At 59.1% G+C, this 15,716-nt stretch overlaps 1 protein-coding gene across 4 annotated transcripts in view; it reads left to right on the plus strand.

Annotated features, from left to right (window-relative positions):
• Agap3 (ArfGAP with GTPase domain, ankyrin repeat and PH domain 3) overlaps positions 1-15,716 on the plus strand; it is a 49,512-nt gene that overhangs the window by 30,045 nt on the left and 3,751 nt on the right. For 2 of the 4 annotated variants that reach the window (XM_069997090.1, XM_069997095.1), the window contains 5 exons: positions 36-128; positions 4,728-4,832; positions 10,562-10,730; positions 14,108-14,272; positions 15,350-15,487. In XM_069997090.1, coding sequence (XP_069853191.1) covers positions 36-128; positions 4,728-4,832; positions 10,562-10,730; positions 14,108-14,272; positions 15,350-15,487 — 670 coding nt within the window. The remainder of the gene's footprint in view (positions 1-35; positions 129-4,727; positions 4,833-10,561; positions 10,731-14,107; positions 14,273-15,349; positions 15,488-15,716) is intronic. The other 2 variants (XM_069997091.1, XM_069997096.1) reach the window with 1 other exon arrangement.

Here is a 15,716-nt window from a genome sequence, read left to right on the forward strand (position 1 = left end):
CAGCTCTCTAACGCGCCTCTTCTTTTCTCTTCCAGTCTCGAAAGGGTGCCGACTTGGACCGAGACAAGAAGGCTGCCGAGTGCAAGGTGGACAGTATTGGGAGTGGCCGGGCCATCCCCATTAAACAGGTCAGCACCGGCCAGGACGCAATCGAGAGTGGCATCTGTGATGGGAGAGCTTGTGTCTGGGATAGGAGCTTCCCCGCCCAGGCCCAAGTCCTCCACCAAGGATGTCTGGTCGGAAACCTTGGCTGCCTCTTCCTTGGGCTAGCTGCCTTCTGGGCCCACAGCTCTGCCTTATTACCACTGGAGGGCAGCAAAGAGCTACCTGCTGCCTTTTCCTGAGGTTCCTGACTTGCAACCTGGAGGTGGAGGTACTGGGCACTGGGTCAAGGAAGAGGGCTCTCAAGAATAACCTGGAGGCATGTGTAAAAAAGGTTCCAAGGCCTGGGCTGGGAAGGCAGCTCAGTGGTAGAGTGCTTGCTTCGCATGCATTAGGCTCTGGGTTCAATTTCTCAGCAACCACCGGAAGTGGTACTGTAGCTCAAGTGGTAGAGTGCTAGCCTTGGGGACAGCGCCCAGGCTCAGAGTTCAGACCCCACCACCGACCAAAAAAAAAGTACCAAGGCCAGCACCTATGACGCTTATTAGTTCAGTTTTACAGCTCTGAGCTTCTGTTTGGGGGGAGGAGGCTTGAGCTCAGGGCCTTGAGTGCTTTTGCTCCCCATGGATGGCCCTTTACCACTTGAGCCATGCCTTCAATCTGGCATGGGGTCTCACAGCCTTCTGTCTCTGCTAGCTTTGAACTCTGATCCTTCACAACTCAGCCTTCTGAGTAGCCAGGATTAAAGGCACACTTCTTTATTTACTTATTTTTGGCCAGTCTTGGTGCTTGAACTCAGGATCTGGGTGCTATCCCTGAGTTTTTTGCTTAAGACTAGCATTCTTACCACTCGAGCCATAGCTCTACTGCTGGCTCTTTTGGTGTAGTTAATTGGAGATAAGAGTCTCACAGGCTTTCCTGCCTGGACGGGCTTTGAATTGTGATCCTCAGATCTTAGCCTCCCAAGTAGCTAGGATTGCAGGCCTGTTTTTTGTTTGTTTTGTGCTGGTCCTGGAGCTTGACTCAGGACCTGGGTGCTGTCCCTGAGCTTTTTGGTGCTTTATTGGAGATAAAAATCTCACAGACTTTTTTTCCGCGCCTGGCTTCAAATAGTTTCAGATGGTGATCGCCAGCCCTCAGGAGTCACCAGCACCCAGCAGGCCCTTTTATTTGTAAAGAAAATTTAGTGGAGATGCTGCTTTCCAATCTCTCCTCCCTGAGTCACTCCCTGGAGCAGTGCACACCGCACAAGCCTGGTTCTCACACCTGTGGGGCACCTGTACTGGAAAAGGCAAGGCCGGATAGAAGAGTCCATGCCCAGAAGTGGTGTTCTTAGAGTAGGCGCTCTGGCACTGCTGGGTGGATGGAGGTAGAATGGGGAGGGGGGTCTGGAGCACGGGCAGGAGCCTCAGGGACTGGGCTGCCCAGGAGGCCTTGCGGGCAGAGGCTAGTGGCCAGCCTGCTGGCTTGGTACAGGTTTTCTTAGCTTTGGGTGGTCGGAGAGGTCAAGTCTACGGGGGACTATGTTGCTAGGTGTTGATGCCAGAGAAGGTTGGTGAACCTAGAGCACCAGAGTATGGCTTGGTCTGGGCTTGTGGTCTGTTTTGGCCCTTCTGGGCAAAGGTTTGTGAGTTGGTAGTGTGTGGGGCAAGATGCGTGTGTTAAAGTTGGGCCTTTCTGATGCTCTGTGAATCAAACATCCCAGGAGCCATGTCAGGCCCCCAGAGGGGGCTCTGCTTCTCCCTTGAAATGCGCATGGGATTGGCATGCGGCAGGCGCTGTGCCAGCCTCTGGGCAGTCACCTGAAGCCGGGGAGGCCACAGAGTGGCAGCAGCCCCTTCTGTTGATGCGCCTTCCCCGCCTTACAGCCTGTTGACGCTTGGTCCCCAGCAGGGGCCTCATGGCGGAGGGGCAGGTGCACCACGGGAGTGGGAGTGGGCTCATCAGCGTCGGGGGAGGGGAGGGGACGCCGCCCCTGTAGAAAAAAGCACACCTACACATCGGAGAAGTGGGCAGAACACTTCCTGTGTGCGCCACACCTTCTTGGGGAGTGGGCAGAACACTTCCTGTGTGCGCCACACCTTCTTGGGGAGGGGTTGTGGGACTGGCTTATTTGTTCCCCGATTCTCCTATGTGGGGATGGGGAAGAGTGGAATGGGAAGAAGCCCTGGTGGACGTGCCCTTGGGGTTCTAGGCCAGCCTAGAGTCAGCTGGTCTCTTGGGGGGCTGTCCCAGAAAAGTCCCTTTCTGCACCTTCGCAGTTAGCCCTGCGTGGTGCCCTGATGCCTTGTGGCCAACTTTGGGACGGGGTGGGCGCTCTCTGCCCCCCACCCCCCCTCCTTGCACGGAGGCTGACCAGACTGACCCCGCCCCGCAGGGCTCCGCGGCCCTCCCCTTCCCCCGCCCTCCTGCCCGTTCTCCCGGGTTCCGCTCCTTCCCCTCCCCCCAGCTCCTGCTGGGAGTGGAGATTGCATTTCAGTTGCCATTTGCATTCCCAATCAATCCGGACTCCGCAATTAAGTCGGCTGGCGGCGCTGGGAGGAGGCGGCGGGGAACGGTCCTCTGGGGGCTGTCGCCTCCGCACCGCTCCCATTCCGCCCCAGATTGCTTCCTGCTCCGCCGGGCGCAGCCTGTGCTGCCGGCCGGGGACGCGAGCGGGAACCCCGCGGCTCCTCGCGGGGCTGGAGGCCGGAGGGCGGGGGCGGAGGGCCAGGGGAGAGGTGGGCAGCCCGGGCGCCCCGCCCACGCCCAGCTAACGAGCCTCATTAAGGCGTTGAGGAGCGGGGAGCTCTGGTGGAGAAGCCGCTGCCCTCCCTCCCAGAGCTGCCTACTGGAGGAAGAGGTGGGCCTGGGGCGACCCCTGCGGCCCCGAGGCCCGGCCACGGCCGTGCGCACAGCAGCCGCGCTTGGTCGGCAGCCGAGGGCCCTCGGGTGTCAGGTAGGGACACGGGCTGGCAGCTCTGCCCCATACCGGAAGCCGGCTGCCGGCAAGGTAGGACCGGGCTCAGGTAGGAGGTAACCTGAGACTGGAGGCTGGAGAGCCGAGGACCGCCCACCCCACCCTGCCCTCCGTGAGGACGGAGCCCTGAGGAGGGGCCAGCAGGAGAGGGGGGTCAACTGTCCCCCTGGGAGGCGCTGCACACGTGGCCACTCCCGCCCTCCGCTGCCCCCTGGCTTCTCCAGAGCCTGGCGGACGTGTCTCTCGGGGGCGCTTGTCCTGGTGTGGTCGCTGTGGCTCAGGATAGTGGGAACAGTTCCCTCACCCCTGGCCTGTGAGGGGACACTACACCCAGGGCAGTGCATTAAGGCACCGGCAGTAATGGAGGTGTCTTCAGACCGCAAGGTCAGGTGCAGCCAGCTGCCTACCTGTGCCAGGTCACTGCTGCCCTGCTGAGTGGGTGGAGCTGGCCAGTCAGGGTGGGCGCCCTCCCCTCCCTCGCTGCCACCTTGCCCCCCCCTTCGCCCCCACCCCCACCCGGCTGGGCAAGGGAGAAATTGGTGGAAGTCCTCAGTCAGCTTTTTGAGATTGGTCTCCCCAATGGTACTCGCCATTCTCCTGCCTTAGGCTCACGAGTGCTGGGACTACAGGAGTGTGCCACCACACCCGGCCCTTCACGACCTTTTTACTGATCTTACCTACTAGGACAGAGCCTTGTGTTAAGAACTGCGAGGGGCGGTTCAGGGGGCATGGGTCCCCTTGGAGCTCGAGGGGGAGACAGAGGTACTGCCCCTGTGCTCATGCTGAGTCCCTCTTGCCCATTTTCCTGGCTGTCTCACAGCAGAAATCTCCGGCTTTACAGAGCCTCCTATGGGGCTTTCTCCTAGAAATCTTCAGGGAACATTGCCTTTCCATCCTCCGAAGTTGGAGGCCTGGAAGGCCTGCCACCTAGTGTCCATTTGTGGTGTCCAAGTGCCTACTCACTCACCTGTGCCCTGTAGGACCCAGAGGGAGCCAGGCTTGGAGGAGTGGGTGTCTGCCAGGGCTCAGGTTGGGTGTGGCCCTGTGGGTCTGCCTGCCTTCATCAGCTGCCGGGCGGCCGCACTACCTCCAGGGCCTTTCCCCTGTGCTCCCGTACTTACCTCCGTCTGTGGCCCAGGCTCTATCCTCGGGTACTGAAAGTTAGCGAACAGAATGTCCCCATGTACGTGGGGCCTGTCTGCCTGGCCCCACTGGGCTAGCCTCATTTAAAGAGCTTCTCACTGGCCGCCACTTAGTTTGGTGACTTCCTGTTGCCCGCCTGGGGCATTCTTGGGACAGTTAGGGGATTTCCCTATGCTGCCCCAAAGAGGTAGAAGGCCAGGCCTCGACAGAAACCACAACAACTGTGGTGTCCTGTCCTCATGCCGTGGGGCCTCCTGGGTGGGAAAGAAGATACTCTCCACCACCATCCCCCCACAGCAGGTTCAGACTGCTGCCCCGTGGGTGGTCCAGGAGCACACAGATCTGCGGAAGGATATGTCGCCTCCTCTGAGATCCTTCCGCCTCTCAGACACAGTGGCTCAGGAGGAGGGAGGGGGGAGGAGGACGCTCCCTGATGCACACTGTGACCGTCCTGTGCCACATCCTGGCCTCTGGTCAGACCTCTGTCCTCAAGGTCTAGTTCTGACTGGCCCTTTGTTCCTAGGGCATCCTGCTGAAGCGGAGTGGCAAATCCTTGAATAAGGAGTGGAAGAAGAAGTATGTGACGCTGTGTGACAATGGGCTGCTCACCTACCACCCCAGCCTGCACGTGAGTCCAGCAGGAAGCGGGAGGGGGGAGAGCAAGCGAAGAAGGGCCGCGGTGGCCCTGGATGCACTTCCCTCGAGGGATCACTGCACTTCTGTGGCTTGGGAAAGGTGTGAGGTCCAGGCCCAGCTTCCCTTGCGGGAAAGAAACATCCTACCAGGGATGTGGGTTTCGCTGCTGGCAGGGTGGCCACCCCTGCCGGCCAGGCTGGCCGTGTCACGCGTCAAGGGCTTGGAGAGCTGGTCTGCCACTTCCGGTAGGGTGTCACTAAGCAGTTGTCTGCAGCTGGACCATAGCCATGGTAGAAGACAAGATGGAGGTTAAGCCTGGCTGTTGAGAATGACCTTGGCTCTCTAGGAGAGGACAGGGCGTGGCAGTGTTGGGGGTGGACAGGCCGGGAGGGCAGGCCCGTGGCCCGGCAGAGGCTGTGGTGTTACTACGCTGTGCCGTGGCCCCCGTGGCACTCCCCTTTCCTCCTGGTTCCCCCTCCCCTCACTGCGTGGCTCCAGCACACAGCTGTCACCAGAATCCATCTCTGTCACCACCCCACTGTGGGGCTAATGAGTTCTCCTGTGAAGCCCCTCGAGCACAGCACGTGGGCCAGCCCCGCCCCCCGCCCAGAGGCCCTGGGCCTGCCTCAGAGGGTCCCTCGCCCATCTTTGAGCCTGCACGTGTGAGGGAGGCCCAAGCCATAGTCCCCAGCCATAACCTGGCCCTGAGAGTCCTGCCCAGACAGCCTGCGTGGGAAGGGCCGGCCTTGGGAGCCCTGTGCAGGCCAGACTCCAGCCTGGGCCCTTCAGGGGCACGGGCCGTGCCCCTTCGCTCAAGGAACAGCACCTCACAGGATAAGATCTGAGCTGAGCTGTCAGGTGGCAGTGGCACCCTGGGGAATGGAGAAGAGATGGTACCCTCCCTTCCTCCCCAACCCTCCTCTCCCCACAGGACTTGCCTTTCTCCTGAGTCCTTAAGGACCAGTTTAAGAGGCATCGACTTGAGGCCTGTGAGTATGACAGGAACAGACAATGGCTCAGGCTGTCAAAGGGTCCTCTATAGGCCCAAGGCTTTGTGGTAGAGTCCCGCCTCTCAGGGAGGGCCAGAGGCGCTAGCTCCAGAAAGACAGCAGCTTGATGGTGTTTCCTGCCGAAAGGAGGCTTCCAGAAAGGGTCTCGGGCATCATGGCCATTCAGATGGAGAGAGCCAGACAGCAAGTGGAGACCCAGCGGCCCTATTCATTCACGTGTGCAGGCCGGTCAGTCCGCAGGCAGGTTAGCACGTGCTCTGCCCATACCCACCTGAACTGGGGAGCTACTGGCAGCATGTGTCCCCTTGCCCACGTGGGGTAGGTAGCCTCGGCCTCCTGCGTGCCTACCTTCTTCCTTCTGTGTGACTAACAGTGTGGCATCTGGTCCCTCTGCTGTCCCCTCCCCAGAGAGCAAAGGGACCCAAGGAAGAGTGTGGGAGGAGGGTCAGTTGAATGGGGGTGGGTTCTGGTTCTAGAGCAGGAAGGAAAGGAGGCAGCCGGTGGGCGTGTTCTCTGCCCTCGGCCGGAGAGCAGAGGTTCGGTGGCCTTACAGTGTGTCAGCCCCCAGCGAGCAGCCAGACTGAGATCTGGGCCCGCGACTGTCCACATTCCCTAGATGGCCATGCGTCCCTAGCTTTGGGCTAGTGGAGAAGCTGCTAAAGACCCAGGGTGGGAGAGCGGCCTTCTGAATCCCCTCAGCCCCTCCCACTACACTTGTTATACCGCAAGCTTCCGTGCCAGTGACACGACCCACCCAGGGGCCAGGGACTTCCAGAAGTAGGGCCCCACGTCCTTCAGGCGTCCACGAAGAGGTTGCGGGGCTGGCTCCTCTGAGAACGGCAGTTCCTGGCCTGTCAGCCTGGGCTCTTCACGGGCGGCAGAAGCCATGCTCCTCCCCCATGGGATGCCAGCGGCACCGGCAGCTCGGGTCGCCTTCCCCGCCCTCTACATGCTTGCCTTCTCACCAACAGTCACTAATCTGCTGGGCACCAGTGGCTCGTGCCTGTCATCCTAACTACTTAGGAGGCTGAGAACTGAGGATCGAGGTTCAAAGCCCAGGTAGGAAAGTCTGTTGAGACTTTTACCTCCAGTTAACCAGTGGAGGTGTGGCTCAAGTGAGAGAGCGCCAGCCCAGGCCCATGAATTCAAGCCCTAGTCCTGGCATTTTACAAGTCACAGATCCGGTTGGAAGCTGCTGTGCGGCCACAGCCCAAGGGGAAGCAGAGTGAGCGCCTGAGCTCGCCCGCTCGGGGGCACCCGGCTCTTTCTGTGCCCGTGCCTCTGCCCTGCTCCTTCTCCTCCCCTTCATCACTCACTGGCCTTCGCTGCTGCCCTCCCTCCTCCATCTCCCCGTTGCTGCCTTTCTCCAACCTCAGCAAACTTAACCAGGTAGCCCCCTTACCTGCAAGTCCTCACAGTGACTACAGAAGGTCCCACAGGCGCCGGAGCTGTCTGGCTGTTCTAAGGGGAATGAGTCTCACCTGACAGGACCGTGGTGCCCAGGCCTCTACTGACCGAGGTGGCCACCCAGGGCCAGGCGTGCGGCACATGAGTTGGTGGGCAAGCGTCAAGCTTCGCGCCCGAACCTCGCCTGGCCCAAGAGAGCCCGCCACAGCCTCCCCCATTTTGCAACCAGCGGAGCCATTCACACAATCACCTTCTGTTAATTCTATCTGCAACATCAATTAAATTGTTTGTAGAAACTAATTGAATGTGGCTTAATCACACATCTTAATAGCTTTCCACGCTCTGAACTCGTTGTTAATTCCAGTAATAAAACGAGATGAGAACGCAGGCTGGGTAATTAGCGAGGAGGCTGGGGAAGAAATTGCTGTTTGATGGTGGGTAATAAAGGCAGCCGTGGTGACCGCTCTCCTGAGCAGCGCTGCCGCCGCCGCTGCCGCCGCCACGCTCCCCATTCTGCTGACGGAGGGAAACGCTGTTGCTCTGCGCCCGAGGTCCCTGTCCCTGCTGCTGCTCCTCGGGACTCCTCACCGGGCTGTCCTCCAGGCCCAGACTCTGGCCCTCCATTGGGCGTCTGCCCACCTGGCACAGTGTGTATGTCTGGTGTAGGCAGACGCTGGGTTCGGCCTCCTCTTCCCCGAAGCCAATCTCTGGCTCCTTGGCCTTGAACGGAGTCCCTCTGTGCTGCTTTTCTTCTTGGCATAGGGTCAGTTCCTCCTGCCATGTCCCAGCCCGGGCATCCCAGGGCTCAGAACTTGCTGCCGCTGTGACCTCCTTGTGAACTGGAGCAATCCAAGTCCCTCCCCCCGGAGAGAAACTGCAGCTGGGCCTTTGGCCCAGCCAGCTGTTGACAGTTGTCTGGAGCAGCCAATCCAAGATGTGATTATGTACAGGGACCAGGGATGGGCACGGGCAAGACGCAGATATCAGTGCGTACTAGAGACGAGCCAGCAGTACACGTGGGAACCAGGGACAGCAATGTGCAGAAGCTGAGTCTCAGGATGGAGGTAGGGAGACACAGAATTGAAGACCAGAGGGCCAGCGGCAATGGTGGGTGGGTGGGGTGGGGTTTAGCTTACTGGAGGAACAGGTGGGGAACAACAAAGGGACCCCTGAGTAAGTTTCCTGTCTAGTGAGGCTTGTCCATTGAAGGAGTGCTGCCTTTAGCCAAGCACGAATATCACACCTGTAATCCTAGCTACTCAGGAGGCTGAGATCTGAGGATCACAGTTCTAAGCCAGCCTGTGAGACGCTATCTGCAGTTATGCAGTTTAAAAAAGCAAAAGAGGAGCTATGAGTCAAGTGATAGAGCATTAGCCTTGAGCAAAAAAAGCTCAGAGACAGCATCCAGACTCAGGACCCACAGATGCATACAAAGACAGCTAAAAGCTCAGCCGGGCCTCACAGGGATGAACCGAAGCCTGGCCCCATTCCCCAGGACAAGGGCTACAGAGGGGAGGGCTATTCCGGCTGTCCTTCTGGTTCTTTTACTTCTTCCTGGTAACTGCTTCACACACTTTTTTGCTAGTGGGGGACAGTGACCCCTTGTCTAACTGATGTCTTGGTTATTCCCCAAACAAGGGGTAAGTCTTCAAGTGTTCTTGAGATCAACAGCTCTTAGGCTTCCCAAAGGGTAACTTTCTGTCTGCCCTTTAACGCAGAGGATATTTTCCCTGGAACTAAAACAGAAAAGCAGTCTGCTGCCCAGGGGTGCAGGTGAGAAGCTGGTGTCCCAGCACGGGAGAGCCTGGCCAAGATGGCTCCTCCTGGGAGGCTGCTGAAATGTGCATGAAGGAACACATGGGTATGGCTTCATGTCTAACCAGTAGAATTCCAGATTCTTCTCTCAGGAAGGTGTGTAAACAGACCGAAGGAAGGTTTGGTTTGGTTTTGTCCGTCATGGGGTTTGAATTCAGGGCCTGGGCACTGTCCCTGAGCTCTTTTACTTAAGGCTAACACTCTGCCATTTTGAGCCAAAGCTCCACTTCTGGTTTTCTAAGGTGGTTAATTGAAGATGAGTCTCATGAGCTTTCCTGCCTGGGCTAGCTTAGAACCATGATCCTCAGATCTGAGTATCTAGGATTACAGGCATGAGCCACCAATACCTGGCTAGAAAAAGAATTTTTTGCTACACGTTTTGGAGGATGTCAGGTTCCTGAACCTGACAGAGAAGCAAGAGTCTAAAGACTCACAAGAGAAGCTTGAAGAATTTGTCAAAGCTGCAGGGACGGGGTGCTGTGTCCCAGGGGCACCAAAGTCCTAGGGCTCAGCACAGGCTGGAAGAAGTGTAGGAAAAGGAGCACAGCCTTGGGGATCTTCAAACCTGGGTCTGTCTGCTTGGATCTGGATCTAGATCTACTGCCTTCTGTGATCTTGGGAGGATCATTAACCTTTAAGCCTCATCTCAAAAGAGGCATAGCAACACCTTGCTAAGAAGAGTATATGTATGGGATCTGTGAGACATTCCCACTGTTAGGAAGCGTGAGTCCAGTGTGTTTCAAAGCCCTGAGCCTGTTGCTGCATTCCTAAATCCAGCAAAAAGAATGAAAACTCAGTGTGATTTTTTTGTTTTTGTTTTGTTTTATGCCTGTCCTAGGGCTTAAACTTAGGGCCTGTGCACTATCACTGAGAATTTTTTTATTCATGTCTAGAGCTCTTCCACTTTAGCCACAGCTCTACTTCTGGCACTTTGGTGGTTAGTTGGTGAGAAGAGTCTCATGGACTTTTTCTGCTGGGCTGTCTTTGAACTGCGATCCTCAGATCTCAGCCTCCTGAGTAGCTAGGAGCACCTGGTCAGAACCTTCCCTTTTAACTGTAACAGGCACTTATTATTCAGTGCCTTCCTAAGGCTTTGAAGGTTTCCATTGCCCAGGGACTTGGAGCCTGAGACATGGCTGTGCACTGTGACAGTCTGGAGGCTTGGGGCTGTGCTGTCAGCCTGTTTGAGTTTGTCTTAGGGCACTACCTACTTAAACCCCGTTTCGGTCCAATTCTTGGCCTCCTTCACTTTCTTCTCTGAAGCTCTCGTGTCTCATTCAGTGCTTGGCTCCAGGGACTTGGATCTCCCCCCTGGCTGAGGCCCTGCTGAGCACATGGACCCCTCAGCGTGATCCAGACTTGGGGGCCCTACCTTTAGAGACAATTCTACCTTTCCTCCCCACAGCCCAGGAAGGCCTGGGTGGGGCTCTGGAGGGAGAAGTACCTGTTCTAATACGTTCTTTTGTCCATCTCATCCCTATGGCTTTAGGATTATATGCAGAACATCCACGGCAAGGAGATTGACCTGCTGAGAACCACAGTGAAAGTGCCCGGGAAGCGGCTGCCCCGAGCCACGCCCACCACCGCCCCGGGCACCAGTCCCCGCGCCAATGGGCTGGCCATGGAGAGGAGTAACACACAGCTGGCTGGGGGCACAGGTGAGGTGGCTGCTGTGATGGCATGTGTGGAGAGCTCTGGAGACCTGTGAGTGGCCATGGATGGGGCCAGTGGACAGATACTGGTGTCTGGCTGCTTGTCAGCCTGGGCATCGGGGCGGCTGTGCTCACCAGTCACGCCACACTCGGGATCCTCCTGAGGCAGCTGTGTGCCCTGGTCAAGATGCAGGCCCAGAGGAGCTAGCTGAGGGGACTGGGGGAGGGGGGCAAGGAGGACCAGAATCTCAGCTGGCTATGCTTGTAAGAACCAGGGCAGGAGAGGGGACACCGTTCCAGGGCCACCCCGACAAACATGCTGAGGTCTGCCGTGGGAGGGGACAGGCCAGGCCGCTGCGTGTCTTCCCAAGGGCTGCGAGCCTGCAGTGTGGCCAGGCGCTCTTACCTCTTCCCGTGACGTCCTGTGTTCCCAGGAGCTTCCTCTATTCCTCTCCCTCGGGCCTCTGCGGCCGGGCTTCCCACACTCTGCTTTACCCCGCCGAGACCCCTGGGCCCTTCCTCGCCAGCACCTGTGGAGCCCAGGCTGTCTTGTAGCCCTGGGTCCAGAGCCGCCATTCAGGACACTGCCCTACCCCTGAGGTCAGCGCTGGCAGCAGCCCTGTGCCGCTGTGCCTGCCTGGGGACTGTTGTACTGAGCACAGTGGTGGGGTGTGTCACTGACAGGGCAGATCCTAAACAGTGCAGATGAGGTTTGTGTGAAGAAAGAGCAGGTTGAAGGGAGCAGGCCAGTGCTGGGCCTTGTTCGGGGTGAGGCACTTGTGTGTGGTGGTGTCCCTTTTGAGTGGGGAGAGGCCTGGAACGGATGAGATGTGCCCGTGTAACAGATCCCACACCTGGCCCCAGCGCCACAGTCGTGCGGTGAAGTGAAAATGTCCTGGTTTTCAGAGGAAACAAAGGTTCAAAGAGGCTCATGATCTGTGCATGGGGTCCAGTTCCTTCCTCAACATCTCCTGAGCCAGACTAGGGAGTGCTTGAGCGGGCAGCGGAGCTCACTCGCAGCCGGCAAGGTGGAAGGCAGTCTGCCTGGCAGGGCACCGCGCCCAGTGGCAAAAGTGGCAGGCAGTGCGCAGTGCCACTGGCCGAGCCAAGCTGCCCTGTCCTGGAGCTGTGGGCTCAGCGTGGGGTCTCTCGTAGCTGAACCGAGGAGAAGCAAGTCAGGGCTCCGGAAGGAGAGCTTCTCTGTAAAAGCAGATCGCAAGATGAAGGCAGACTGACTCTCCAAAGAAGGAGGCGGGCAGGACAGAGACTGGTCCTGCCCATTCCTGGGCCCAGGTACCCTCCACCTGGGGACCAGAGTGGCCCAGAAGGGAGCTGGCGCCTGTAATTGCAGCCCCCACACACCGAACGCGTGGACGGCGCCTGCCAAGCCCGTGTTCCCGCTGCCGCGCTGACACCGACCCTCGTGCACACTCACACATGTCTCTCGCTCACCGGGCGATGTTAACATCTCATTATCTTTGTTACTGTAATTACATTATCCGCTGCTTTATGCAGAATTATCCTCGGAGGACTAATTGATGGCTCCATGTTTAATTCATTAATCATTAGCATCAAATTCGACAATTACAGTGCACACTGATTGTGGGATTGCAGGCGTAATGAGGGGAGAATTAACAAAGAAAAGGGAAAGCACTTGCCCTCCCTCAGGGTTTTGGGCCGGCAGCTCGGGGTGGAAGCTGGGTCTGTGATGTCTTTGGGTTGGGGCTTGGGGTGAGGGGTAACCGTCTGGATCTGGGAGAGGATGGAGGTAGAAAGAAGTGGGGAGAATAAGAGCTTTCTAGAAATGTTTGCTGAGGTCTGAGGGCATCAGGAGGGACCTGGGGGCTGGGGCAGGGCTGGGCAGGCATGGGTCACCTGGGGGTGGTCGTCTTCGTTGCGCGTCTAGTCGTGTGCGATGTTAGGATAACCACAAGAAAAACCTAAATCTCACCTCTGCCTTTAAACGTCACCGTCACTCCCTCTCTCCCCAGAGCTCTGAGATATTTGGCCTGGGCCTCCCCTTCCAGCTGCTTCTACTCAGCACTGTCCAGAAACTTCTAGAAACTCCAGCCCACAAGTTTGCAGGGCTTGGAGTGTTGTTGCTGGTTCCCCAACCTGCCTACCCACTCTGCCGGCCTTCCCTCTCTTCCCTCTCGTCCCTCTCGTCCCTGGCTCCTAGCCGCCCTGCTTCAGGCTCACGTGTGCACTGGCTGGCTCCCCAGCCCCTCAGCTTTCAGGACTTGGGTTCGGTCACCCCTGTCCTGGACTTCTGTGGCCACCGCAGTCACCACTCGGGAGGGAAACTGAGCTTACCGGTGTGCCTATAGTGCGTCTTATGTGCCACGGGCCTCTGAGGCCCCTGTGCCTACTGCCAGGATCTGTCCACGGGGGCTTCAAGGCTTTGGGACAAGGCAGGTGAAGGCTAGGACGCTGAGCCCCTCTCCCCTCTCCCCTCGCCCCTCGCCTGGACGCTGAGCCCCTCGCCCCTCACCCGGCGGTGACTGCCCGGACTTGGCACTCCTCAAGCCTTCCGATCCCCTTGCCTCTGCCATTCTTCCCTGATGGGAAACGAAAGATTAATTTTCTCCAGCCCAACAGGATAATTACTAATACTAATTAGACATAATTACTTGAATTTGATACACTTATTTCTCGTCAGAATGGCAGCAAAGCTGAGGCAAATCAAATTGATGGTTTATATGGACCAGAATGTAGGGTGCAGAGGCCTGAGTGTGGGGGGGGTGGCAAAGTGCAGCTCCCACGCTCAGCCTTGGCCAGAAGCACCTCCACACCTCAGATGCGGGGATGTCCTCCGTGGTCCTTGAGAAGGAGTATGGCACTGGGAGGCGGTGGGAGGCCACGGCCACCCCTGAACTGCTCAGGGTTGGCCTTGTCTTCTGCTGGGGCCTCCTAAGACAGCATTGGTGCAGCCCCCGCCCCCCCCATCTCCCCCCAAGCCTGATCCTTCCCCGCCCCCCCATCTCCCCCCTCCCAGCCTGATCCTTCCCCGCCCCCGTCTCCCCCCTAGCCTGATCCTTCCCCGCCCCCCCCCCCGTCTCCCCCCCAGCCTGATCCTTCTCCACCCCCCATCTCCCCCCCAGCCTGATCCTTCCCCACCCCCCCGTCTCCCCCCAGCCTGATCCTTCCCCACCCCCGTCTCCCCCCAGCCTGATCCTTCCCCACCCCACCCCCCCGTCTCCCCCCTCAGCCTGATCCTTCCCCACCCCCCCCCGTCTCCCCCCCCAGCCTGATCCTTCCCCGCCTGCCCCCCCTCCCCTCCCAGCCTGATCCTTCCCCGCCCCCCCCCGTCTCCCCCCCCCAGCCTGATCCTTCCCCGCCTGCCCCCCTCCCCTCCCAGCCTGATCCTTCCCTGCCCCCCCCAGGTGCTCCCCACTCTGCCAGCAGCTCGTCCCTGCACTCGGAGCACCCCCTCGGCGCAGCCTGGGCTACCCCGCGCCTGGAGGGGCTGCACCAGCGCTCCTGCTCCGTGTCCAGTGCTGACCAGTGGGGCGCGGCGGCTGCCCTGTCCCCCGGCGTGCAGCTCCCTGGTGAGTGGTGCTCCCTGGTTCCATGGCCGGGAGGAGGGAGCTCTGCAGCTCCTCCTCCCTCCTCCCAGGACCGTGCTGGAGGTGCTCCCGCATCCCCATCAGCCCCCTGTGTAGTCAGCTCATCAGCTCCGTGGGGGGCCCTGAGCAGGCGTTGGAGGCAGCCCTGGCCTTCGTGGCAGGCCCTCCCCTCCCCCTCCCCCGTCCCTCCCCCTCTGTCTCCCTGTGCCCAGCCCCTCCCTACTGTAACCTTTGGGTCACAGCCCCTCTTGGCAGTTCTAAAGGCTGAAAAGCGCCCTCCTCTCCTTTCTAATATCCCCTAGTGGCAAATGAAGGGGTGAAGGCAGGGCAGTGACCCAAGATGGCACCTGCCCCTGTTTAGCCAGAAAGTGGACCTGTGCCCCTGGCCTTACCCCCTCCTTCCGGGAGGCAGTGTGCTCTTCTTGTGTTCTCCATGATGGCCCCCCTCCCTCCCCAAGACCCTTCCCAGCCTCTGAGCAGCAGCTCCTCAGGCTTGGCCTGCAGGCCCCACCCACTCCCACCCCGGGCCAGGCTGGAGGCCAGGCCCTTCCCCTGGGCCAGCCGGTGCTGGCCTGCCCTGGCCTGCCCAGCCCAGCCCCTCTGTGGCGTCTGGAAGGAGGAAGGCAGGGAGGGAGGGAGCGCGTCTGCCTCTAATGAAGTTTGACATTTAGTGGTGAGCACCGGGCGGGGTGTGGGAGACGGAGCTTGATTAGCGCGCTCTAATTGACAGTAATTAGGCAGCTCCCTGATTGTTTCTAATTCTGCTATTAATTGTGAGGAGCGGGGAGTGTGATTGAGGATAAATTTGGTGCGGAGCTGCTGGGGCTCCAGCTCCCCGTGAGTTCCCTGGGCCGCCTTCCACCCCTCCAGGCCGCAGAAGCCACCGCCTTCCCCCGCCGGCCCCACTCTGCCTGTGTTTCCTCCTAACTCGCCGAGCCTGGGGGCTTTGGGGCTGGGAGGCCTGGGTTCACCCGTGTGCCCAGCAGGTCTGGCCCTTTCCCCCTTGCTGTGTGCCCCATCTCCTCCTTCTTCCCACACTTCTTCACCTCTCCCTCCCAGCCACTGGCCCAGCTGAGGCGCTCAGCTCCAGCCCCAAGCTGGAGCCCCCCCCATCTCCCCACTCCAACCGGAAGAAGCACCGGCGGAAAAAGAGCACTGGGACCCCCCGACCAGACGGCCCTGGCAATGCTGCTGAAGGTTAGGGGGACCCAGAGGGAAGCGGGCACAGGAGGTGGGCAGTGGGGCCCAGGCCACGCTCGTTGAAAGTAGCACTCCATTTCTGTATGGGACGAAGAATCCCTCAAAGAACACAAAACCAAAACACAGTAGCTCCCTGTCCTCTTCCAGTAACCCCGACCCAACGGGAGCAGAGCTCCTGCCTTCTAGACGCTGCAGCTCTGTGCAGCTGTGCGCTTCTGTCTGTCAT

This window comes from Dipodomys merriami, unplaced genomic scaffold (genome assembly GCF_024711535.1).
Source record: "Dipodomys merriami isolate MVZ:Mamm:240054 unplaced genomic scaffold, mDipMer1.0.p SCAF_5, whole genome shotgun sequence".
NCBI lineage: Eukaryota > Metazoa > Chordata > Mammalia > Rodentia > Heteromyidae > Dipodomys > Dipodomys merriami.